The 27957-nt window shown below is 45.2% G+C and overlaps 1 protein-coding gene across 1 annotated transcript in view; it reads left to right on the forward strand.

Annotated features, from left to right (window-relative positions):
* LOC119384815 (autophagy-related protein 16-1) overlaps positions 1-27957 on the forward strand; it is a 225949-nt gene that overhangs the window by 124492 nt on the left and 73500 nt on the right. Inside the window, exons 8-9 of the mRNA XM_037652509.2 lie at positions 1839-1902; positions 14248-14353. Of these exons, the coding sequence (XP_037508437.1) occupies positions 1839-1902; positions 14248-14353 (170 nt within the window). The remainder of the gene's footprint in view (positions 1-1838; positions 1903-14247; positions 14354-27957) is intronic.

A 27957-nucleotide genomic window follows, 5' to 3' on the forward strand; every position in this document is an offset into this window, starting at 1 on the left:
TATAACACGTCAAGTTGTCAAAGAAAACTTTGGTATCTGAATATTAGTTCCTGAAGAGCTGTACGATGACGAAAGGCTTCTCTATCCCACGATGATGCACGAGCAACGCACGCATCATCTTCACCAGACAGCATTTTCTAAACTCAAGTCGCGAAAAAATTGGAATGGCGGTAAAAATAAAAGAAATTGCCAAGCAAGCACTGCCATCCGTGAAGCGAAACACGCACTAGCTTGGAAACGAGCGAGTCTCGTTGAAAACGCTCGTAAGGAGACATTATCTCAAGCGGTCGAGCCACACTCATCTAAAGCGGTTTGGGCACAGTTTGGCAAGGAGGAGCTGTGCTCGTCCAAAACGGTTAAAAGGTTAACTGAACAGTGTGTGGATGTGAAGTCCTGTTTCAGGGTCGTCAGAATAGCAGTGTACCTGATCACGAGCAACAGCATTGGAAACAAAAGTCTGGGTCGCTTTGGAGCTCGTCTTTCAAAGCATGGCATGCTTCCACTCAACCATCTTTTTGCTCATTTATCGAAATTCGGGGCGCAAAATTTTCAGTGACCCTTCTCGTCCCCGAATGTTCTGTCAGAGTTCGCTGAACTGGACGCCATCCTATACCAGACAACTTCTCCAACTTTTTCAAGGTTTGTGATCGGTCTTCATGCACAAGTGCACAAAATATTTTAGGGGCGAAGTACGTTAGCATCTCGGCATGTCGGCGTGCATCGTGCATTGTTGTCTGCTGTCGGACAGTCCATTTGCTTTGAGCGCAAGAGAGGGCGCCACCGCCTCAGCGCTCGCCATGTGGCGAGAGCGCGCGAACAGTGCACGTTGATTATGTAAATACTCTTTCTGCGATGAACGCTGAACTACCAGCTCGCAAGGAACAAGAACGCGCCCTCGCCCGCGAGAGACAATGCTGACGCAGGCAGCGTCTGCCAGCAAGTTTCTTGATTGAAAAAACCGACTGCTCGCGCTGCACAACCTTTCACTGGCCACCCCGTATATATAGGAACTGGATCTTGACCTGCAGTGTAGTGCCGGTGGCAGATTTCTCTAGTGCGTAGTTGAACAATAAAGATTTGCAGCGTGCACATTGACTAGAAGCGGACTGCGGGTCTCCGTGTCTAATCTTTCTTCTGTCTCTCATTGGCCATTAGCAGTGATTGTGCTATGGGAAACACTGGAACACACTGCATGCTTCTCCTCAACACAGGTTTCATGTTAGTGGAGCTGAAACACCCTTCCCTACATGCTTTGCCCCTCCCCAATTTTTTCTTTTTATGTATTGATTCGTTTATGAAGTTGATGGACATCCAGAATGTGGTTTGTCATGAAGTGACATTACCCCCTTTTTAAAGTGGAAAATTGCCCATACCCTTCAGTTTTTCTTATAGCAGCAGCCTTGTAAACATTGTTTAATATCTCTACAGCGTCTGAGGCAATTTTTTGGAGTGAGAAACATAATTTCACATCTGCATGCTGTTCACTTATATTGGCCATAGCAAAAAAAAAAAAAAAAAAGCTAGGAGCACGCAAATCATCATGATTCACTAAAAGAATCCCTGTAACAGGAGGAAACACTTCTGAAAAAGGCCACCGAATCCAATGAACTCAAAATGAGTAACACGATGCTAGCCTAGCGGGAGGAATGTGTACTTTGGTTGCTCCGCTCACTGCAGCGCTATTCTGGTTACTCTGGGTGTCCCCCTCGTATTTTTTAGCTGCAAACAGGGTTGATCAATTTTGTACAGCTTTTGAAAGGAAGTGCAATGTGCAAACAAGCATGACACATTGCACAAGTTAGGCAAGCAAGTAATCACTTTGTTCATGCGTTTTCCAGCACCCGGTCGGTGCCACCTATGTGCCTGCAGTCATTTGTGCCGAATCGGCTGCTGCTGAAATATGTACGTAACTCAAGCATCTCTTTATTCTTTGCACGGCACTTGCAGTGCAGGTTGGCAGTGTCATTTGAAACACACGTATATTGGAAGCAGTGTATTAGCAAAAGAGTGTTAAATGTTTTTGCCATGTTCTGCTAAGGTGCAGGCGCATGGGCTGCTGGCATGCATCATCCTCAACATTCCAGCACAGAGTGCTGCATGGTGAACATTCTTTGTGAAACAGTGCAGCTAAAGTAATTGCAGCCTCTCATAGTTGTACCATCTCATGCAGCGTAACAGGCTGTGGGGATAACATTAGGAACAATGATGACTTAGCTGAAACCTCAAGTCCACATTGCAATCTGTCAGGTCCCCACATAGTTGGCAGTGAGCGCTCATTGTCTAATTTTAGCATGTGCTGGCAGCCAGAGTAAGTTCCAGAAAACTGCCAAACCAGTATAATTTTGCCAGTTCTACAGTTCTTGTGCAATCACAGTTTTATTTTTATTTTTGAGAAGTGTGTTGGTTTTTGTTGTTTCTTTCTTTTTTTCAAATGTTCATGAAGTGAACCTGGTTTGCAGAACCTTTTTCAATTGTTTCATATGTTGTTACTTGGGTTAGATGGGTTGCGTGGTTTGCAAAAAGGTAGTGTAGCTTATACCAGGCGATAATCTGCTAGAAAAACTTTCTCTGGAGGCTGCTTCAGTGTTTCAGTTAACGTGTCTACTTGAAAGGGGTATTACTATATACTACATTTAAAACTACTATTAATGTCCCCCATGTTTGGTTGGCCATTGCCTGTTGGCTTCATTTGGTTGTGTCTAACAAAGGAATGAGCCCCTTGATCTGTTCCCTTTCTTTTGTTCTAGATTGTAGGCAATTTCATTCAAAAGTTTAATAAACTTTGTGGTATTGTTACTGTCATACGATGATTTATGGTTCAGCACTTACATCTTCCACGATTGAGGGAGCAGTCGTACAAGAATGAGTGCAAGACTGCTTCCTCTTCTTCACTGCAATAGCCCTGGGTGAAAAGACATGCTGGCGTTTGCAGGATCTCTGGATACACTGTCCGGTGGGACATTTTAATATGAGCCCGATGATGTTGCCTGTTTACAATGTTATTACATCACTAATATTCAATCCCTCGTGACAAAAAATATTTTTGCAGCACATTGGCCTAAAATGCTAATTATGCATTTCTGCTCAGTTCTAGGAGAAATATCTTCTTGATGGGGCGCAAGCTCAGATCCCTGCTGCAAACCCCTCCGAGTAACAGCCATTAATCTCAAACCGTGATTTCGGGTACCGCAAGTGCAAAACTGTATAGTGGATGTAGGAAATACCTTATGTATGCTACCTTTAACATACCTTTCCTTAACAATGATGTGGGCACTCCCACTTGGTTAGTTTCAATAATGCGTGGTGCTCTGCTGGATCATGAAACTCGCATGATTCTGCATCCATGAGATGTCATCGGGTCACTTGAAGCACATTTTAAGGTGGTTGCGGGGCTAAATGTGAACTTTTGAACTGCTGCACTAATTTTAGTGAAAATTTCAGGGATGGCTCATCTCCTGGATATTAGGACATATTCAGGGGTACAACAGCTGCGCCAATTGCGCTAGTTTGATACAATGCCTTATTTTTGCGCCAAGCTGAGCCAAAACCGTGAAATTTGTACAAATTGCACCACGCTGCACCAAAATGCCCGACCAGCTTGAAAATTTTCTCAGTTGCGCAAATTTTAGTGAGAAATGGAGGCCGCGTTGGTCATTTGCAGTGTGGGCATAATCATCCAATACAAAGATGCGCATACCCTAACCCTAATGCCCCCGCGAAAGTAAAGAGAAAAGTCACAGTTTCACCGCAAGGACGAAACAATGAATGCAATAGCAACAAATTGTAATGTTATAGGAAGTGAGGCTGGCAGCAAACTCTTTTGTATCAGATCTCTCGTAACTCTACAAAACGTTGGTGTAAGAGAATGTGGCCGCTCCAGGGAAAGATGCTCTTTCTGCACAGTGTCTTTGCATTGAGAGCGCAGCACGTAGAAGGATATACGATCCGCCCGCTGATGGCTGCTGAGATAGCGCGCACGCCCTTAGAATCAAAGTTCAAAGTTGCTTCTCGAGCGATACCCCCCACCCCCCTCGCGTCTTTTCATGCTCGTTCAAGACGTGCGGGGCGTTTCCTCTCAGCTTTGATGACAGGCCTCCCGAGCGGAGTGGTGTAATCGCATGCGCCCTTCGAGTGACGGAGATGTGCTGCCTCGTTTGATATCTGCTTCAGCCGCATTTGTCGCACGCACTCGCGCGCTTTTACCCACCGTAGAACATACTATGCGCGGGGGGATATGTTATCAATTTGGACTTTATATGGGACATGACGGCAAAAACCCGTCGAGAGTGTCCATATAATTGCTATTGCAATAAAAAAGGACAGTGGTTCTCAAATTTCCTGATGCTTGTTTTATTGCGTGCAGAACGCTTTTTAAGCCACTTTTCCCGCTGTACACTGGTGTCCTGTGGAAAAGCGTACTGAGATTTAGAAGGGGCTATTAGTACTAGCTGTCAGGAACACAGCACATATTGCTCCTTAATTATTCATTCGTGCACGCGCCGTGTGATTACCAGTACTGGTATGATCGCTGACGTCAAAAAATAATTATTGGCAATCATTTGGAGCTGCTGTGTATGGCGTTTTTGCGGCCTTGAGAAACAATAGACAAAAACGTACGCCAGTTTTCTTTTTTCGCCACCCCCACTTGCTCCTGCTTTACAAATCTATCTAGAATTTCAAGGTTGCCAGGCTCGCAGGCCCACATTAGCATTTGCAGTGCCTGTCGAATTATTCGACAGGCCCTGCAAATGCTAATGTGGTCTTAGTCATTGTTCGCACTGTGGGGTGGCTCAACACGTACACTGCTTTTATTGAAATAGCAGTGTTCAAGTGCACTGTGCACAAGTTAGCTGATGTTGAATGGTTTGTACGTGTTTTTGTTTTCTTTTCTAAAAGTAAGCCTTATTTGTTGTACTGCTCCAAATTTGGGATTCCGTGCTAAAAAATTCAGGTTTTTTTCGTAACCTGCTGCAAATTTGGATTTTTGTGCTCCAAAAGCAACATTTTGCTGCTCCAAAAATTGCTCCAAATCCTATTTCAGCTGTTGCACCCCTGCATATTTCAATTCTTAGCACCCTAACATGAATAGAAAAAGATCTACAGCTGTTATAATGATCAATCATGTAAGCTAACTTAGGAAAACTGTCATTTCAAAAATAATGAAAATGTACAAGTTATTTATCATTTTAAGTTCTCTAGAAGGTTTGTAGTGCTGGATAAGGCCAGTCACATACTTTTTATGACACATCTGTAAAAATGCCATCGCTCTAAAAGCGAAGATTATTTTTTTTTCTTATCACTGCATGTCAGACTGGTGAATTTTCTTTTTTTGTGTGTGTTAGAAAATACTTAGGGATCAGAAAAGTACCTTATCTGGTTCATGACAAAATTTCAGTCTCTAAACAACCTTGTAAGCAGCTTTTGGCGAAGCTGTTTGGAAATGATAGTTTTCCTAAGAGGCTCGTTCCCCACGAAAATGCGAACTGAGCAAAATGAGTTAAAGATTTCATGACATGCTGTTTATTTCCATGGCCAAAACGAATTTATCAGAGTGATTTCCTGCATAAATACAGGCCTGCTGAACATGACACTGTTCTGTTACAATTTCATGCTATAGTCTTCAATTTTTCGCAGTTTTCGAGCTGTGAATATTGCGCACAACACGTCGTTGTCACAAAACGGACCATGTGCTGACCTCAATGAACTCCTAGGAAAACGAACATATAAGCCGAGTGGCACACAAACACAGCAGGAGTAACTCAGAATTGGCGCGAAAGCAGCGGCGGATGGTCACATGATACGTTTCTGCCAGTTTGAGCTTCAGTTCCAGTTTTCCAGCGACTCTGCTGTCAGTGCGTGGCTCAAAATGGGCCTTTTCTAATTTATTTGTTTGACCTCTGATGTCCTCTCGACAGAAAGTTTTCTGTGACAGAAAAGCGCGAAAAACAAACAATCTAACATGGGCATTCACTTCGCGTTCGGCTTCTTGCTTGCTTTGCAGCCGCGTCTTGAAAGGGGCGTTTTAAAGACACTCTCCCCAGCAAATCTGCGCCACCCTCTCGTAAAAAGAATTCTTTACAGCGAAAGCTGTTATGAGATCACAACAATGGCCATTTTTGGCGCCGTAGTTGTCCACCGCCACCGCCGGTGTTTGTAACCGCTGTTGCACGAAATAAGAAAAAATATTACAAAGGGTTCTGCCACAATTCTTCATCGTCATCAGCCACACCACCGACAAAGTGCACATAATGCTGTACAGGTGTTTAGAGGATACCACGGTTCTCCGCAGAATGATGAAAAATGGCATGGTGGCTGCTTCCCTACTTGACAAAAATTATGATGATTTATAGCGTAGTGGGTTCCTGACAAGTGCACTTCTACTGGTTGCCAAGGAAGCCCAAAAGACCCCCATGATCCATTTCCTCAGGGTCTCAATAAAGTTAACTCCCTCTCTTTCTCTTTCTCACGTTAGCATATGTTATATTGCATGGTGGGAGAGTGAAATCACGACTGGGCGTCACACAATGCGAATTGCATACCTAGTGGGTCGTTTAAAGCTTCCAACACATTACAAAGGACTCGGCCATATTTTTTTCATCATCATCAGCCGCCGCATCAACAAAGTGCACATAATGTCTTGCAGATGTAAAGCTGGTTCCTCACTTCTCCGCAGAATGACGAATAATGGCGTAGTGGGTGCTTCCAAACTTCACAAAAATTATGATTTATGACGTAGTGGGTACCTTGCTCGTGTACTTGTATTGGTAGCCCCAAGAGAGTTTACAGCTTTTCTAGAAATGCCGCTCTTCCAGCTTTCGCTGTGACTGTGCTGCGCTTTCCGAGCAGACCTGGCGTTTTTTATTCTTTTCTGCTGTACAGATGACAAGCAAACTTTGTGAGCATGTTCTTGAATGAACCTTCTCAAATTTGAGAATGAAAGTTTGCAGTCGAGCTTAAGTGAGAGCACCACTTGCTGTGTTCTGGTGGTGATGGCGCATGCAGCTCCATGCTCTAGGGGCGATGATTTAGATTGCACTAGGGAAGGAAACATGATTCCTTCTTCACTTGAGCATTTTCACAATGACTGGTCCACCTAGTATTTACCTTTTGTATAACTATAAAGCTAAATTCCTACAAAACACTTCTTTTTTTGTTATAAACTCAAATACACAAGAAACTGCTGCACAAAAAAGACACACGAATGAAACAAGACAACAGGGACAAGCACTGAATGCCCATTGTTTAGGACACAGTCAAATGGCACTTTTGATGGCTTTGAATTTATCAAACACCATGCTGTGGTCTTTATCTTTTATACAGGATGTTTCAAGAAATGTGTCCAAATTCTCAAAAATCAGAAAAATGCGATATTTACTTGCTGCCTTCACAATTGCTTTTTCTGTAGCGGCAGGCATCTTAAGATGCAGGGTGAGACAGCTGCACATATTGCGCATTTTTGATACGATTCCGTTTTCCTGCGCCAAGCTGCTCCAAAAGCATAAAAATTGCAAAAATTGCGCCGAACTGCGCCGAAACGGCCCCACAATCAAGAATTTTCAAGCCCGCGTCACTTTCAGCGTGGGAAAACATAACTTTAGAAGCAGCGCCAGGGATACGTTCGCAGAACACGTTAACGCGCCCAAGCGTGTCCTTCTACGCGCCTTTGTAATAGAGGCTTCCATAGTGCTGTGATAATCGCCTCTGAGCGGTTGTAAATATGTGTAGTGTCCGAGCGGTAACGACGTAGTGTCCGAGGGGTAAGGTTTCTCGGCGCTCGCGACGCATTTTTGAAGGCGGTCCCTCACGAGGTGGCAGCGAACGGTGGCGCAGCGCGCTTTTGTTATCACCTATTAAAAGCGTGCGGTACACTTGACGCTACGCCACCCGCGCAGCCGAGCAGATAGCTGAAGGCGCTTTATTTTAGGCAGTTTTCGAATAGCGTACGCTAAGTTAGCGTTAGCGTTTGCGGCCCGCTCTTTCCGTCACTTAACGGGAGCCAGCAAGCGGTTAGCGTACGACGCATGCGCAGTTGTGTGAAAAGCCAACGCAAAGCTTTGCGTACGCTATTCGAAAGCTTCCTGAGGGTTCGGCCTTCAGGGAGGGCAAATATTAATCACAGCGCCCCTCCTTCCGATTAAGTCAAAGTATGGCGGTATCGACTTTGCCCCCCCCTCCCCCCCTTCGTGCGCACGCCTATGGGGGTGGTCATACTGGCGCGTTCGTCGGTGGCCATACCGCTTTTGTTCTTTCCTGATGTTACGTGCGAAGGCGTCGCTGCAATTGCATGCTAGTCGGAATCATTGACCGTTCAAAGACGTACTGCCATGTGACTATACAATTCTTGTGCAATCAGTTTTTATTGCGATAGCAATTATATGGACAGTCTCGAGGGGTTCTTGCCGTCGCCGTCATGTCCTTCCGGTATGAAGTCCAAATTGATAAGATCCCCTCGCGAATTGTATGATCTACAGCGGGTAAAAACACGCGAGCAGAGGCGACATACGCGGCCGAAGCAAACGAGCCGTCCCATTGCCGTCGCTCGGAGGCTGCATGCGATAACATCACCCCGCTCGGAAGGCCTGCCGTCGAAGCAGACAGGAAACGCCCTGCCCGTTTTTAACAAGCCTTAAAAGACACGAAGACGCGAGGGGGGGGGGGGACGTCGCACGAGGAGCAACTTTGAACTTTGCGCGGTCGCGATCACTGGCCATCACAGCGGGGCGGGCGGCTCGTATACGCTTCTACGTGCTGCGCTCTCAAAGCGAAGTGACTATGCGGAGAACATGGCTCCCTGGAGCGGCCGTATTTTCTTACACCATCGTTTTATAGTTACGCGAGATCGGATACAAAACAGTTAGCTGCCAGCCTTACTTCGTGTAACACTACAATTTGTTGCTATCGCATTCATTGCTTCGCCCTTGCGGTGAAACTGTGACTTTTTTTATTATTTGAGAAGTGTGATGTTTTTTCTTTTCTTATTTTCAAATGTAAAGTGAACCTACTTGGAAAACTTTTTTTTATCTATTTCATATGTTGTTACCAGGGTTATATAAATTGCGTGGTTTGTAAAAAGGTAGTGTAGTTCATACCTGGCAATAATCTGTTAAAAAAAGCTTTCTCCAAAGGCTCTTTGAATGTTATGTGTATTCTAAGCCGATTAAAATATGTGCTTGTTCCTCCAAGTTACTACAAATTTGTTTTTTCAAGCTCCAAAAACGACATAATAAATGCCGCTAACTGCTCCCAAACAAGGTTCTCCTGCTCCTAAATTGAAATTTTGCTGCTCCCAAAACTGCTCCCAAATCGATTTCAGCTGTCTCACCCCTGAAGATGGTTAAAGGCATCATTTGGTGCAGTAATTAAAAAAGTTAAATTAATTAACTTTTTAATCAATGAAACTAGGCGATTGAGATGGGTGAATTTAAGTTCTTCATGTGAAGAACCCATCGCAGTTCTGATCAGATATAGAATAAGTGGCCTCCAGTAATTGTGCCGTAATGAAATTCAACCAAGTTCCACGGCGAAACCGAAACCGAAGCACTGATGAGCGCAACAAGCAGATGACCACGATGACGTCGCTGTTCAACACAACGATTATAGAGGTGTAGTTCTTCCGTGTTCGTTAGCGTATTTACGCCATGCGTGCTTTAATTGCAAGCACAGCCTGCACACCCACACAATGAAGTCAGTTGATGGCTGATATAACGACACTCATTCGTTCTGGACGTCTCGGAAAACTATGCCAGTTGCGCTCTTTCGCATTTCAGTTTCGGTTTCACCACTGAATATGGGTGAATTTCATTCCTTTGGAGTTATTACTAGCGGCCGCTTTTTTGAAATCTCAAAGCTGCAACGGGTTCTTTGTATGAAGGACTTCAATTCACCCATTTGACATAACTGCCTAACTACACTGATTATAAAGTTAATGAATTGAACTTCCTTAATTACTGTCCCAAATGATGTATTCAGCTATCTTAAAATGCCTGCGGCTACATTGTGAAGGCATCGAAGAAATATTGCATTTCCCTGATTTTTGAGAATTTTAAACACATTTCTCGAAACATTCGGTATATACTTTTCTGACGGCAGTGTGTTGTTATTGAAACGTGCCCTTGCTTTTCGTAACCTGTCGCTGCACTGTAAATGCATCTGTGTCTGTCTGTTTAGTAAAATATACCATTATTGCATTGCATATACCATAAGCGCTTGTGGTGTTCACTTTCTTGTCCTCGTCTTTTTTTGCGCTACTATTACACCATTATGAAGATACCATTATAATCCCCCTTTTATTAACCTTATTTAATCTCATGCACAGATCGCACATCATCATGTCGTACTAATTTTTGTAGTCATGACTCTTTTATCCCCAAATCTAACTTGCTATTGAACCACATTCTCCGTACTATCGTCACAATTGCGGACAGTAAGCATTTCAAGAATGCTGTACGTCATGCTTCTCCGTAATTCTTAATATTGTTGTTTTGCACTATAGTATCTTAGTCCGACTTGTTCCTTTAATGTCTCCAGCTTTTGGAAGTGTCTCTAATAGATAAATACGGATTGATATTTGCCTGTCCTATGTAACTTTGTAAGAAAAAAGGTTATACTACTTGTTTAACCAATCCTTATGCTGCACGTGCAGGTCATGTCCGAACTGCACAGCATCATGAGAATGCCTAGCAAGCTCTTTCCTTTAACTGTAGCCAGTGAAGTCTTCTTCCGCATTGTTCTTGGCATGGCTCTACGGCATTTTGTGAGCATGCCAACAGAACTCTGCAAGCTTCCTTGCATTATGTTACTATATATAGCTATATTCAGTTTAGTTCAGAAGCTTGCATGCAGTAGTGAGCCCGGGATCAACGTAACTCAGGGTCAAACCATGGTCGTGTACCCGGCTGAATAAAATAAAAAAATCATTATGCCAGAAAATTATCTGAGCACTCCTTTCTTTTCTGGTCCTTTGTTTGCATGCAAAGACACTGCAAATTCAGTGATTCCACTCCTGTGCCAAAGTGTGCCAAATTGTATTTACTGCGCCATCCTGATAATATCGACGAAAATTGCGCCAAACTGCGCCAGAGTCTCGGGTTTGGGGGCGTCTTTCACTGGCAGTCGCACCAACGACGCGTGAAAACATGTGCAGTTTGATCTTGGGGCTGTCAAAGTTACAACCACGGACCAAGAATTATTCCGCTGAATAAACAGCACTCGCGCATGCGTGCCGAGTAAGCCACGATGCCATGCATGGCGCCGACGTAGCTTCTGTTCTGCAAGTCGGCTTGACAGCAAAACGCGCTCTCCGCTGACGCTCGTGACGTCTAGGCCAATCAGCAACGTGAAAGTATGGTGGTGGGTCATCGGCGGACATCATCTGTTCCAGAAAAGCCGCTGATAGCTCGTTTCAAGCGTCGCACGGCACGTAATGAAAGCAATGTTCAGTAATAACTACACGCGTGCCGCTAAAATGTCTGTCACTTCTGTTTCTGGACATCGCGAAATGAAGTATGGGATCACTAGCAAAATATATATGGTACAATATCGAATTTTCCGTGTTTCGCATCTATGGAAGAGCATGTGAACGGTGGGAACGCATTGACACTTTTCCTCAGATATACTTTATCTATGGATCTTCATCCAGAAGAACTTTTTCATAAATCCTTCCACCAGCACATCCGGGTTTGTAATCACTCTGCGGTAAATACCCCTTGAAAGGCCCTGCCCTTGCGAGTTCGTCGGTGCTAGTGTTCCGATTCGAATTTTTTGCCTGCTTTTTTTAAAAAAATGTCGCAGTTTCACTGTAGGGGTGAAGCAATGAATGTGATAGCAAGGATCCGATCTCGCGTAACTGTACAAAACGCTGGTGTAAGAGAGTACGGCCGCTCCAGGGAGAGATGCTCTTTGCGCTCCAGCGATCGTGACCTCGCCCTTAGAATCAGTTCAGAGTTGCTGCCCTAGCGGCACCCCCCTCCCTCTTGCGTCTTTTTATGCACATTCAAGAAGGGCAGGGCGTTTCCTCTCTGCTTCGATGGCAGGCCTCCGAGCGGGATGATGTTATCGCATGTGCCCTCCGAGCGACGGAGATGGGCCGGCTCGTTTGATCTCTGCTTCAGCCGCGTTCGTCGGCCCTGTGCGCACTTTTACTCGCGGTAGAACATACGATCTGCGGGGAGATGCTATCAATTTGGACTTCACACGAGACATGACGGCAAAAACTCCTCGAGAGTGTCCATATAATTGCTATCGCAATAAAATCTCATCTCATTAATAAAAACATGCCTCCTGGTCGGAGCAGCCACAATTGCGTTTTAATATGCGCAGCTGTCAGTAGCGGGCCCGTCGCTGACGGCCCACTGTGAAGCGGCTATGCCATGTTACTCGTCCGCCTCTCGCTTTCCAGGGTCAATAGCTGACGGTTAAAAACACTCAGTTTCGCTTGCAATGAATGCGATACCAAAAAATTGTATTGTTATACGAAGTAAGGCAAGCAGCTAACTCTTTTGGATCCGATCTCGCGTAGCTGAACAAAACGCTGGTTTAAGGGAATATGGCCGCTCCAGGAACCGAAGCGGTTTTCGTTTTGTGAGTTCTTTAAACGCGAAGTAGGCGTTGAGAGCACAGCAAGTTTACGAGCCATCTCCTGATGCCTCGAGATAGCGCGCGCCAGCGACTGAGCGCTTCGAGCGATGCCGTCCCCCCACCCTTCCCCTGGCGCCCCTTCATGCTCCTTACGAAAGACGGGCAGGGCGTTTTCTCGCTGTTTGATGAGCACTCGACGGCAGGCCTGCACGCGGGTAAATGTTATCGCATGCACACTCCGTACGACGAAGACGGCCGGCTCATTTAATCTCTGCTTCAGCTGCGTTCGTCGCCAGCGTTCGCGAGCTTTTATCTGCGGGTAGAATGCACGGGGTGATGTTATCAATTTAGACTTTATACGGAAAATTGCGGCAACGACGACGGCAAAAATCCGTCGAGAGTGTCCATATGATTACTATCACAATAAAAATTAAAAGAAATCAGGAGCCATTCCACTCTGTGAAGTGAATAATAAGCGAAGCTGTTTCGCGCACGGCACAGAGGTGACATGATGGTGGACAGTTTGGTATGTAAGGCCAGATTGTTAACGGCCAGGCTATTAACGTTCAATACGCAATATAAATGCGAAAGCCTTACATCTATGCTTCTTCAAACACAGAAATTGACCGTCGGCAGCGTGAAACGATTTATGCAAAAAATAATCGTCACATGATGGCGTCATCATTACGTCATAGATCATCAAAACTTGTGACGTGATAGATCGTCAGACCTTGTGACGTCATCATGGCGTCACATATTGTAATGTCACGTGATGACGTCATCACATAACATCGCCACTTTGCACTGCTTCCGTGATCGGTGCGGCGATCATGGAGGTAGTGCAAAACCAGGTGATGTGCAGAAAGCTTGCAGAGAGGGAGGGGGGGGATCAACACATCGATCGAGAAGAAAAAGGCTTTGACCTTGGAGTCGTCTTAGGGGAATGCAGTAGGGACAGTGTGACTCTTTGGCTGTGAGGCACTGTTGTAGGTCACGGCGTTTGTCTACCACGTCTGCTGATAACCACATAGATGTATTTAGAGTATTATTTCATAAAGTACAATTTTATTGATCCGGTATTCTGTTTATTTGCTAATGTTGAAAATAACCACTGAAGTGGTTAATCCAGAACACTCAACTGCATGAGCCCTTATTTTTGCATTATCGAGTGAAATATGGAGTTCTCCCGAGATGATTTTTTCCATGATGTTTGCAATGAATCGAAATATTTATAGCTCTTCATAAGAGCCCCGTAATAATTATTCAGGTGCTTGAATGTTAATGCAATTAGCTTCTCTAGTGCACTCCAATATGTAAAATTAGCTGCTCTAGAGTGTTCCCAGATGCAAAATTATCTGCTCCAAAGTGCTCCAAGATGGAAATTTTTGCTGCTCCAAAGTGCTCCAAAGTGTAAATTTTGCTGCTCCAAAAATTGCTCCAAATCAGAAGTCCTCGGTAGCATCACTGCATATACCTTGATGTGGTAGCAAGTTTCCAGAGTTAATGCTTAAGTGCCTGCAATTTGAGCCAGCTAGCTTGGAGTAGCAGCTACACTGAATAAGAAGTCACCTGGGACATAAAATGCCTCCTCACTAGACTTTTGCGGAAATTCATTGTTGTCAAACAAGTGTCTTCCAGAAAATGAAGCTTGCTGTGTGTGACCGTGTCCAGGAGGCGCATGAGGGTGAGGTGAATGCCGTGCAGTTCTCACCTTCTGGCCGTCTCCTCTGCACGGGTGGTGGTGACCGCAAGGTGAAGATCTGGGAGTTCACCAGGGGTGAGGATCAGTTGATTTGTGCATTGCTTTACGCCATCACGAGGGAAGGCTCCCTTTGTATCAATACATTACAACGCTTAAAAATTATAGTTTTTAAATGACAATTGGCATCATGGTGCACCTGTATACTTAGGTGGAGAGGTCAACGTAATAGTTTATGTATTTCTCACACTCATATTAATGAAACAAACTGCGTTGACAGCATATGAAACTTGCACTTATACAAAATCATGGCAAATGACATAAGTGATTACGGTCCAACACATTGGTAAAATAGAAGCCAGTGAAGAAATAGGAGAAGACCACAATGTTTCGTTTTTCGAAAAGAAGCATTAAAATCTTTCATAGAATTCTAGACGTCGCAGTTAAAATAATTGAAGAAGGTCACAGTTTCACCTCAAGAGCGAAGCTGTTGATGTGATTGCAACCAAGCTGTCAGAACGAAATCTTTTTCGTTTCGATTTCAGTTTCGTTCCACCGCAAAAAGTTCCATTCCGTTTTTGTTTCGGAACGCAAAAAAAAAAAAAGTTCCGTAACGGTTGGTAACATTTTTTTTAATGCAAAAATTTTAAGTTAAGGTGGTCATAAAATACATTTGATTTGTGATGTAGTTACTTACCCTCCTCTTAAGAAAGTGGGCTAGGGGTAAAACACATTCTTCCCACGTTCTTCACAGGAGCGGAAGTAACTATACCACGAATTCCTACCAACTAGCACAAACCAGTATACCCTTCAAAGTCATAGTATTTATTTTCTCAAAAGTCAGTTACGATTTTTTTAGTGGGCTCAGTGCTTTGTGTCAAGGGAGTGAGCACGATCTCAGAAGCAGCACGTCATTGAGTGTACTCTCTGATGTGCCAGACCGCTGTTCTGATAAAAAAATCGCCAGGCCTGCGCGGAACACGCAGCACAGTCACAGCGAAAGCTGGAAGAGCGGCCTTTCTAGAGCCCGTTGTAGACTCTCTTGGGGCAACTAATACAAGTACACATGCAAGGTAACCACTATGCCATAAATCATCGTAATTTTTTCGAAATAGCGAAGCGCCCACTATGCCATGTTTCGTCTTTCTTCGGAGAATCGTGGTACCCGCTACACATCTGTAAGGCATTATGTACACTTTGTGCTGTGGCTGATGACGATGAAGAATTATGGCTGAGCCCTTTGTAACAGGCTGGAAGCATTCAACGACCAACTCGTTGCGCAACTCGCATTGTGTGATGCCAGGTTGTTATTTTACTCTTCTGCCACGCTATATTACATACGTTAACATGATTCCTTGCAACATGACGCCTGTATAGAGTATTTTTGCAAAGGAGTTACAAGCACCAGCGTGGCACTGTGGTGGAATGCTCAACTGCCACACAGAGGGCATGGGTTAAAATCCAATCCTAGAAATTGGCTTCTCATTTCATTTTAAATGCGGAACATTTTTTAGCGCACCCAAGGCAGTTTGAGCGTTTCTATCTATCTGTCTAGCTAGCCACCTACGTCTGGCTGCTCTCGATCGTGATCGCCTCCTTAGCTTGGTGTACACCAAAATCCGCATGGGAGGGTAAAAGGATTTGACGAATATGACTGTCTGGTCATGACATGAATAATGTGAAAATGCTGTCGTGTACGTCGTCAAACCCTTTCCTCCAGACATGTGTGGCACATACCCGTTTACCACGGGCCATGGTAAGCGGGTATGCGCCACAGGTGACTGACAGTTTATATCTTCCCAGGAACAGTGAAAACAGAAATGGGTAATTTAAATGCGAGAGCATTAAGAAAAACTGATATCTGCAGCTCATGAGACATGAATAAGTAGAATTTTTACGGTCCCCAGAATATACTGTAGCGTCCTTGGTTTGTTTGCACGTGCTGAGCTGCCATAGAAAGGATGTCAATGTTTGTTTTTCGTTGGAACAGTTAAATGCCGCCGTGCGAATCGTTTAGACGGATGTTGCAATACTGGCATTGCAGTTAGTATGTGTCGTAAGCTCTGAGATGGTGCAGTGCGCGAATCTTAGAGGCCCTAATGCACCCTTGTGTGACTTTGCTTTTAGATTATAGGTGGCACTGGCTTTGCACTTTTCTTTTTTTTCTTTTTGTGAGGTGTTGACGTGTGCTATTGCGCATGAGGCCACATTGTTTTTTGATGTTGACGCAAGTCATGCATTGCAATGGACCTTTTCCAGGTCTGTGCATCACATTCAGTGGAGAGTGCTGAATGCGAGACTGTGTGTCTGTGGCCTTTGAAGTTGTCTGCCACACACCGGTAGACAATCTCGGGGCCCCAGGATTCATATGTCTTTTTCGGAATAAATTGCAACATCAGGTGTTGCTTGGTTAGCAGCTCCTGTCACTGCATTGTGACCCCCAAAAAACATGGCGTGCATCTCCTCACGGCCACGAATGGATGCTAAGAGCGTCCCCTTTATAATGGGGCTGTGACCTGTATGCCACAGAGCTTGAGTGGAGCGGTCACTTTTTCTTTAGTTGGCCTAATGCCTTGCCTTCTGTCAAATCATTATTCGTATAAAAAAAAACAGCTGCAAATTTGCAGCTGAACTTTCTGCCCCTTACTTACCTTATTTTTCCCACTATTTATTTTTGTCTTTTCTCCCTACTTTTCCACCACCAATCCTCTGTCGCTTACTTATTTCTACCGTGGACCTGTTTACATTTCTGCCGTTGTCCGCAAAACCCAAGGCTTCATGTAGGCTTGTGCCCAAACATACAGCTGGGTGGATATCTCCACAATCATTTAAAACAAGCTTTGTTGTTTCCTTAGCTTGCCCCTAGCACATACGTTTTTTTTGTTCTTTACAGAATCTCACGTCATAACTACACATTCTAAAGCAACCCGACCTCACTTCAAACAGTTAAAGCACTTTCCTTTGAATTTTCATAAAGTGCCTCCCTACTTATTTCGTCCTTGCCCTTCCGGTAGTTACTCGGGGCCGTTCTTTTTTTTTTTTTTTTTTGATCGCTGCCATCCTGTAAGTCCTCTCCACCTCTCTACTTTTCGCTTAGCGCTCTTTGTTGCCATATCGCTTACACTTCCAGCCATATGTTTACTGGTCGAGCCTCCTAGTTCTTTTTCTCCACTATGGGTCAACACTCTTCGTGTACAAATACCAGAACACCTTCTCTGCCGATCTACTCTCCTTCATATTCCTTAGCCTTTCTTCGAACCTTATTTTACTCTGAGCTTCCATCGCCTCAAAACTTGCCCATCCCATAATGCCCTTTACAGCCTCATTTGTCATCTTCCTGTGAGTGCCCAATGTGAGGCGTCCCACAGTCCTTTGATTCACATCTATTCCTGATTGCCCCTCTGACCTCATGCACACCAGTGAATTCCCAAAAGTAAGCCCTGGAACCATTACACCTTTCCACAGACCTCGAAGCACCTCGTACCTATTGTATCCCCACAACGCTCTGTGCTTCATTATTGCAGCATTCCTCTTTCCTTTTGCTGCCGAGGCTTTTTCCTGCACCTTGTGGAGATAGGTTTGCACTAGGCTTACCTACGAGCGCGACCGTGCAGGGACGCGACGTTCTCCACTGCCGCTGCGTGCGACGACGCTGCGGCCGGGTTCGTCGTTTTCTCCGACACGGCGCAGAAACCACGCACGAGGCAGGGTAACAACAACAATGGGTTTATTACCCAAGATGCAGCACAGTACGACACTCACAGGCTTGCAGGCCGTAAGGGGAACTCCGCAAGACCGAACGAGTACGCTTGCCAGCGGCGCTAGGACTACCACACAAAGGGCAGCGGTCGAGCACACGAACGAGAAGCCGCCTGCTAGAGCAGCGCGTCAACCTCTCGTGCTAGCCTGAGAGCATCTCCCGCCCCGAGCGAATCGTCGGGCGCATCTTAGCTCGTAGGAGAGGAGGATGTCACCAGCGGCCCAATGGGGAATGGCGCTGCGTTGTGACGTAGGTCCGCGCAGCGCGCCAGCGTAGCGTGCTCGGACATGCCAGCGCGGGACGGAACCGACGCTTGGCTCGCCCAGACAAAGAGGCGCCCTGGCCGCCATCTTGGCGATTGCCGGTGCCAAAGTGCGCCCGGGCTACGCGGCCGGCACGCGCGCGGCAGCTGGGGAACGAGGCGCCAGGTAGGAGGACGCTCTCGATCCCCACAACCTTTATGTATCTATCGCTCTCATTTACCCATACTCCGAGGTACTTGTATTCGCTTACCCTCGGTATTTCTTGGCCTTGTATTGGCACCGCCTGATCACAGGGATCATTGAATTCCATCAATTCACACTTCGTTACACTAAATCCTAGTCCTAGAGCTTCACCTCCCCTTGCGCATACATCCACATCCGCTGTATATCATCTTGACTGTCCGCAAATAAGCAGTGATTCCACTCCTGCGCCAACTGCGCCATAGTGCACAAAATTGGATTTACTGCACCATCCTGATAATATCGACGGAAGTTGCACCAAACTGTGCCAGAGTCTCGGGTTTCGGGTCGTCTGCCACCGGCATTCGCACTGCCAGCGCGTCAAAACATGTGCAACTTAAACGTTGGGCCGTCAAAGTCACAACTACGGACCAAGAATTATTCCGCTGAATAAACAGCGCTCGCGCATGCGTGCCGAGTAAGCCATGATGCCATGCATGGTGCCGACGTAGCTTCTGTTCTGCAAGTCGGCTTGACAGCAAAACGCGCTCTCCGCTGACGCTCGTGACGTCTAGGCCAATCAGCAACGGTGGTTCATCGGCGGACGTCATCTGTTCCAGAAAAGCCGCTGATAGCTCGTTTCAAGCGTCGCACGGCACGTAATGAAAGCAATGTTCAGTAATAACTACACGCGTGCCGCTAAAATGTCTGTCACTTCTGTTTCTGGACATCGCGAAATGAAGTATGGGATCACTAGCAAAATATATATGGTACAATATCGAATTTTCCGTGTTTCGCATCTATGGAAGAGCATGTGAACGGTGGGAACGCATTGACACTTTTCCTCAGATATACTTTATCTATGGATCTTCATCCAGAAGAACTTTTTCATAAATCCTTCCACTGGCACATCAGGGTTTGTAATCGCTCTTGCGGTAAATACCCCCTAAAAGGCCCTGCCCTTTCGAGCTCGTGAGTGCTAGGGTCCCACTTCGAATTTTTTTATTGCTTTTTTAAAAATATCAACTCATGAATAAAAGCATGCCTCGTCGGAGCAGCCGCAATTCGGTTTTAATATGCGCAGCTGCCAGTAGCGGGCCCGTCACTGACGGCCCACTGTGAAATGGCTACGCCATGTTACACGTCTGCCCCTTGCTTATCAGGGTCAATAGCTGACACTTAAAAAAAATCAGTTTCACTTAAGGGCGAAGCAATGAATGTGATACCAACAAATTGTATTGTTATATGAAGTAAGGCTAGCAGCTAACTCTTTTGGGTCCGATCTTGTGTTACTCAACAAAATGCTGGTTTAAAGGGGCACTGACACAAAAATTTTCGCCTCGCATTTTTTTGCTGCAATGTGTTGCTTGGGGCCTGTTAGTCATAACACGACACATCATTTGCTGCCGTGCTTGACAGATAATTAATTATAGGCTCCTCATTACTGACCAGTCTCAGTTTCGGTTTAAGAGAGCCCCAAAAACGACAAGCCGCCGGGTGCAACCTAGCGTGCGCAACGCTCGACCACGTCAGCATGCAGAACTGTGACGCACTTCTGCACAGTATGCACCAAGAAGTCCGTTCGAACAGGAAACGGGACAGCAGTGTCACCAAACACAAAACATTCAACGCGTGCGCCGCAGCCATGGACTCGCCAGCAACCACCGTGTAGTACAGTGGAACCTCGTTAATGCGTACCTGCCGGGAGCACCGCGTAACTACCCACTAAACGGTAGTACGCATTAACCACCAAGTAAAGATTTGCATCTCCTCGCGTACGCCATCGCCGCCAGCAAAGAAATAAATACAGTGCCACAGCAAATCTTGCCTAAAGTACCCATTGCAAAGCCTTTTCTTTCTTTTTTGCCAAAGTGGAGAGAAGATTCTGGTACTCTTGCACGACCGTCCGATAGTGCCGATAGCGCGCGGTGGCGACGCCAAGCAGCATTTCGGAACTATTACAGGGTCTGGTATACGCAGTGACCAACATAGCGACAGAACGGACAGTGTCGGCTTTCCGCGATATATGTGCGTGCGTCTGTACCGCGATCTGCTCATAAACGAAAACTGACACAGTTCCAGTGAAACGCGGTACGGCTGCATGGAGCCGATCGTCTCCTGGCTAGTTGCGTGCAGCGCGTTGCCTTCTCGACTCACGCTGTCACTGCCGGGCCACTTGCTGTACCGCACGCGCGCATTTGTCGTGGGAGTGTTCTTCGTACCCACTTCGCTCCAGACCGTGCACAGATGCGGCGAGTAGCTTGTTCGGCTAACGTGGCGATGACGAACTTCCTGCAAGCGATGCTCACTCCGCGACGCTGTAGCAGTCCTGGCAGCAAACGGCAGCGCGTTTGGGTGGTCGCCCAATAAAAGCGTGCGGTATGGTTACGACAGCACTACGCTTGCTGTACCGTACGTGTGCGTTTAACGTGATAGAGTCAATGCAGAGGTTTCCCGTCACCCGCGACCAGCAACGCTCAACTCCGCAACAGCGAGCTGCTTTCTTTTCTACAAAGCAGCGCGTGCTTGAACACGGCCCCGCGCAACGAGGTGGCAGCCATCGGCGGCCCAGCGCGTTGAGGTTGTCGCCTATTAAATGCGTGCAGTAGGCTTAAAATGGTGCTGCGCCGCACGCGTGCCCGAGCAGATATCTGAAGATACTTATTGTGATGAGGTTGTCGGCGATAAGTCATGCTGGCGCGTTCGTCGGTGGCCGCCGCCTCACCTTCGTTCTTTCCCGCTTACCCGCAAAGGCATCGCCGCAATCGCGCGGAAGTCGGAATCAGTGATCGACCGATCTACGCACTTCTGGAAAAGACGGAAAACCTTTGGCGGCACATTGTGGCGTCGGGAAGTTCAGCGGCGCAGTAAAATTTTATGGCACAAAAAGTTATCGCGGTACGCAGGGTACGCACTAACCGGTAGGCGTAGGGCGAAGTACTACGGCTTAAGCGGTCAGCGAATGCATTGGGATCTACCAGACTCTGTCGGGGATTCGTCGCAACTACGTTTTAACCGTTAGTACGCTTGAAGCAGGTACGTATAACGAGGTTTGACTGTAGTCTGCTGGAGCAAACGCGGCAGAAAGAAAAATGGTGGCTATGACGTCATCATAACTTGTTGTAATGACTGCAGCGTGGTGATGTGAGGGAAGTAGGGGGCTCACTGTGGGTCACTTTTGAGGAGGCGGTGCTCGATCGCGCACACTAACTTCAAAATTAATTTAAAATACCTTCCAAGCTATATTCGCTTTTGATATTTTGCAGATGATATATGCATGTTCATGGGAATCGATCTCACAGGCTATCTCGGCCGCGAAATTTTGTGTCAGTACCCCTTTAAGAGAACATGGCCGCTCCAGGGACTGAAGCGGTTTTTATGCTGTCAGTTCTCTAAAAGGTTATCACATGCGCCATCCGTGCAACGGAGACTGCTGGCTCGTTTCATCTCCGCTTCAGCCGTGTTCATCGCCAGCGCTCGTGAGCTTTTACTCTTGGGTGGAACATGCGATGCACGTGGTGACGTTATCGATTTGAACTTCATATGGGAAATGACAGCAATGGCGATGGCAAAATCCTGTCGAGAGTATCCATATAATTGCTATTTCAATAAAAAGAAAAAAGAATCGTGGAGCCATTCCACTCGATGAGGTGGATGACCAGCGAAGCTGTTTTGCACACGGCACAGAGGTGACATGATTGAGGCCAGTTTGGTAGCGGCCAGGCTGTTAACGTTCAACACGCATTATTGCGAAAGCCTTAGATGTCTCATCAAACGCGAAAACTGAACGTCGTCGGCGGTGGCTTCAACACGAGCGATGCAAAAAATCATCACACGATAACGTCTTCTTGACGTCATAGATGCCAAAACTTGTGACATCACATGATGTCATCACATCACATCGTCGCTTTGCATTACTTCTGTGATCGGTGCAGCGATCATGGAGACAGTGCAAAACCAGATGAGATGCAGAAAGCTTGGAATGCATTCGATTCTGGAGGCGGTGCAAAACCACGTTAGATGCAGAAAGCTTTCAGAGGGGGGCGGGGAAGGACCAAGTGAAAAGAAAAAGAAGATGGCTTTTGCCTTCAAGTCGTCTTAGGCATAAGAGAGCCTAGTGAGTTCTTTTTTTCACTGCTCTCTAGAGGGCAGTAGGCGGTTTTCGGCATACAAGTACAAACGGAATGGTCTAGCCATAGGCAGCTTCGCTGTACTAGGGAAACGAAGTCTGTTAAATCGTAGTCCCCCATTGAATGCACTTCCGGACACTTTCACGGAAGCTCAACTTGAAGCAGATCTCTGTCTTCCAGGCAAACCGGCGCATGCGCAAACGATAGTCTGGAAGCACTGTGAGAATCCTCTTGCTGCAGAACAGAGAGGCTTCAGAAAGGGGGAAGGAAGTGTCGGAGGAGGTTGGCTTATTGAGACTAAGTGACGTCGTGTTGCACCCAGCGATGCAATCGATCAAGAAGAACCTGGCTTTCACTTTGGAGTAGTCTTAAGGGGCAGTGTGACTCTTTGCCATTGAAGCATTGTTGTACGTCACAGCGTTTGTCGACCACTTCTCCTGATAACCCCTTAGGAGCATTTAGAGTGTTCCTCCATAAAGTACAATTTTATTGATCTGGTATTAACGTGGCAGCATTAAAGAACTCGTTTCACAGAAATTCTGATGTCAGCAGCGTCGTGAATGAAATACAGTAGAACCCCGCTGTTACGTTCCTCACTGCTGCGTTTTCCCGGCTGTTACGTCGTTTTCCGCCGGTCCCGGCATAGCTCCCATAGGATACAATGTATTGGGAACCCCGCTGTTACGTCGTAACTGTCGGACCGTTCCCGTATGATACGTCGCGAAGTGCGCTCGGAGCCGACCGAGTCACTACCAAAGAGAGCCGCCATGGTGCATTTTCACGCAGCTTGGCCTCGTTTGACCGTAATATTAGCCGCATGAGAGGCGCAAGCAACAGAATCTTTCAATTGATGCAAACAAAAGCATGGCCTTCGAGATTCAAATTGCAAAGATGGCGTCTATGACGTAACTGCTCGCGAAAGCAAGGCCTTCGAGATTGGCATTTACTATTGACAAAACCATAGCCTTTGAGATTTGTATTGCACAAACATGGCGTGTATGACGTAATTGCATGCGAAAGCAAGGCCTTCGAGATTGGCATTCACTTCTGCCATCGCGTTGGTGTAGACTCATCATCATCGTTATTTGTCGGAGAGCGGGAGGAGTTCGAGCTGGTTGGAGCTCGCACGGTCGTGCGTGCGGTTCGCGGTCGGACTCGCCGCGCCGGTCGTGATTGCGTGTGCTTAGTTCTTTCATGCCTACAGCTGTTGGTGTTAAAAAAATCACATACGTTGATTACATTTCTGTGGATGAGGCCGTCCTAAGCTCCGCGTTTCTATCCATCGACTAGATCGCGGCTGAGCGCGCCAATTTTCGTGCCGCTCGTAAGAATTGAAATAAAATTCTGTACCACTAAATATTTCGCCGTTTTTCCTGTTTTTCGGCTCTTACGTTTCCCGTCTCTTACGTTTATTTCCTACGGTCCCTTCAAAAACGTATCAGCGGGGTTCTACTGTAGCAGCGTTGGCCGTGAGCGAAAATTCAAAGTAGATGCAAATAAATATAGGAGCCAGAGGGCGTTTGCACTTTGACTTTTCTTGGGGCACAGTTTAGGTCTCCACCGAGAAGCGAAGGCAGTCTAGTGATTGGGAAGGCAGTAATGTGTGTATGTCTGTGTGTATGCGTGCGTGCAACTATCGCTGTTGCGTTGAACTCTTTAAAGGCGAATCTTTAGGGTCCCCTCATTTTTCTGTTTGTTTGCTAGTGTCGAAAAGAATTGCTGAAGAGGTTGTTCCAGAACACTCGACTGCATGACAGCCTTCTTTAGTATTATCGAGTAAAAAATGGAGTGCTCCCGAGATGATTTTCTTGACCAGATTTGCATTCCATCTAAATATTTATAGCTCTTCATAACAGTCTCGTGATAATTACTCAGTTGCTTGAATGTAAATGCACCTTGCTTCTCCAGTGTACTTCAGGATATGTAATTAGTTGCTCCAGAGTGCTCCCAGGTGCAAAATTGCCTGCTCCTAAGTGCTCCAAGATGGAAATTTTGCTGCTCCAAAAATTGCTCCAAATCTGAAGTTGTCAGTAGCATCGCTGATGCATCACGACTGCCTAATCAAGGCAAGGAAGAACGCAGACAGCAGGGTTTTTCGCATCAGAGACGAGGCTGATCTGAACATTTTCACTAACCAAGCGTAATAGCATTGGTTGGTTTTTTCACTGTGTGTTACATTGATTCAAAAGATCTAGCACCCTTGCTGTCAAATTCATGCTGCTCAGTGATTCATTTTAATGCGAGAAGTTTGAAAAGACACTACGATGAATTTCACCTGCTTTTATCATCATATCCCGTTCCATTTTCACTGGTGTGTGTCACGGAAACATGGCTAAGCGATAAAGATAAAAACTTATTTTCATTTCCATCTTACACTTCGGAATACTGTCATCGTGTATCATCCAGCTATGGTGGTGCTGCTATCTTCATTTCCCATGATATTGAGTATATACGCAGATTAGACTTAAACCCTGACCTGCCTTACTGCGAAACAATATGGATTGAAATAAATAAGTCATCATTTGATACCGACGAAAAAAGCATTATTTTTGGCTGCATCTACCGGTCACCAAGTTCTAGTGTCACCACATTTTGCCACGCTCTTGACAATATACTGCACGCTGTTTCAAATGAAAACAAGAATATCGTCCTAATGGGAGATATCAATATCAACATTCTGGATGAATGTAGTTGTTATAGCAGAGAATACGTTAACATATGCCATGGGTGTGGTGTCGAATCGTTGTTACAATTACCCACTAGAAATGTTACTAACTCAAGCACTCTCATTGATCATGCGCTAACAAACCTGCTTCATCCCCCTGAGGCTTTCATTGTTAGAAGCAATATAACAGATCATTTTCCAATTGTATTGTGTTTTCAACGCCATAATCATGCCTCCAGACCTACGTACACAAAATCAATATTTGATAAAGATCTCTACAAAGAGTTGGCCACCAGATCCGACTGGTCACTCGTTACATCGCTGAATGATGCTGAGGCCTCTTACAATAAACTCGTTGACCTAATCAAGGACTCTATATCCTCATCTACAACGGTGGTCAAGTGCCGCAAACATTTCGCTTCTCCCTCAAATCCCTGGCTTACAGCAGGATTGTTGAAAAGCATGCGTAAAAAAGAAAACCTATGTCGCAAATGTAAAAATCGGCCATTTAACCAGTCACTTAAGGTTCGCTACAAGAAGTTTTGCACTTCGCTAACACATCTGTTTAAAGAAGTGAAGAAAACTTACTATGAAAATCTGATAGTTAAAACTGGGCATGATTCTCGAAAACAATGGCAGATAATTAATACGTTTCTGAATAAGAATTCTGTTAGGAAAAGCGTAGCCAAAATTCAAGAAAAAGACCGCATGCTTCCTAATCCTACAGATATTGCATGCGCGTTCAGCAATTTTTTTGCTTCTATTCCCGATGTTCCAGGCGTTAACGACACACTCATATCACGCCTGACACCAGTCATTTTATCTCTTCCCAAGTGACCCAAGCGAAGTTCATGATACGATCATGAATCTTAAGAACTGTAGTCCTGGTTTAGATTCTATATGCTGCCATCATATGAAGGACATTGTTGACAACATAAGCGAAGTGTTCTGTCACATTGTCAATTCAATTTTTAAAACATCAGTGTTTCCTAATGACATGAAGAGATCAAAAATAATTCCAGTGTATAAAAAAGGAGACACTACCTCATTAGCAAACTACAGGCCTATATCTATTTTGCCGTGTTTTAGTAAAGTGGTCGAAAAACTGTTTGAAAAACGCCTTTCTAATTATTTGGATAAGCATAAACTGTTAACCCCAAGACAATTTGGTTTTCGTCGCGGATATTCCACCGAATTAGCTTTAATCGCACTTACTGACACTATCAAAGCAGAAATTGACCGGGGCAGATTCGTGGGATCTGTTTTTATCGATTATTCAAAAGCATTTGATTCCCTAAATCACAGCATTCTCTTTTCTAAACTCGACGCTTATGGCATAACAGGTCCATCGCTGGAGCTTCTGCGCAGTTACCTACACGATCGTCAGCAACAGGTTTGCATCTCAGGAGTACTGTCTGACACAAATAATTAACACTGGTGTTCCACAGGGGTCCATACTCGGACCGCTGTTATTCCTCATATATATTAATGATTTTCCGAACTGCCTCACTTCCACTGCATGTCTTCTGTACGCGGATGACACCACTGGTTACACTTCTGATAACGACATAAATGCCCCGACAGAGAGATTGAACAATGAACTAAATAATATCAACTATTGGTGTCGAAAAAATAAGTTGCTCATGAACCCCAAAAAGACAAAATATATGGTTTTTAGTTCGCACAGTAAACCTCGATCCAATATTGTTCCGGTGTACATAGGATCCCACCCCATACCAGCATCTAACGAATTTTCATTTCTAGGTGTTCAACTTGATTAATTTTTGAAATTCAACATTCTCATCACCTGCTTAAAAAAGAAAATTGCATACGGCGTCAGGGTCCTCTTAAAGGCAAGACACTACTTTCAAAGGCACACTCTTTTGACATTATACTATGCCTTTATCTTCAGTCATGTTAATTATTGTATAGCATCATGGGGCCTCACATATCACTGTCATATAGCCCCTTTGCAACACATCCAAAATAATGCTGTTCGCATTATCACTTCGGCTCCTTATAACGCTCATGTTACCTCCATCTTCACAGAGTTAAATCTGCTCACTATAAATAAGCTTATCTCTTATAATCATGGCATCGTCATTTATCGCATGCTTAAGAATCCACAATTACTTTATGTCATTGGTCGGAACAGTCTTGCTAATCCAAATAATACTAGGTTCTCTTCACATTAATAACATTTTACTTCCATTAAAATGCAGCGCTTAAAGAACACAAACACTTAGAACGAAAACGAGGACGAGCGCTGCATTTTAATGGATCCGTACCAACGAGCTCGCCTCAACACCCTCTTAAGTAACATTTTACTTCCGAAGTCTCGAAGCAACTATGGAAAACTAACTGTTGGTTTTGCAAGCGTCAAACTATGGAATGATCTACCAGTTCATTTAAGATCTTCACCGACACAGTCATCATACCAACGATCATTAAAAGGTTATATTGTATCTTTGTAAATGCTACCGATTCTCTATCTTTTGTTAACTTTTTGATCTGTTTTTCATTATTTCTTTGTAAACTCTATTGTTTCAGTGTATTTTTTTCTCATTCGTGTTATGCAATGAAATGTTGTGCTACCACATACTTCTTTATCATTGTAAGTATTATGGAACTTTGGTATATATTTCTGTCTTCAACCGACGCATATTTACTTTTGTTCTGTAATT

The sequence above is a fragment of the Rhipicephalus sanguineus genome, chromosome 3, assembly GCF_013339695.2.
Source record: "Rhipicephalus sanguineus isolate Rsan-2018 chromosome 3, BIME_Rsan_1.4, whole genome shotgun sequence".
In the NCBI taxonomy this organism is placed as follows: Eukaryota; Metazoa; Arthropoda; class Arachnida; order Ixodida; family Ixodidae; genus Rhipicephalus; species Rhipicephalus sanguineus.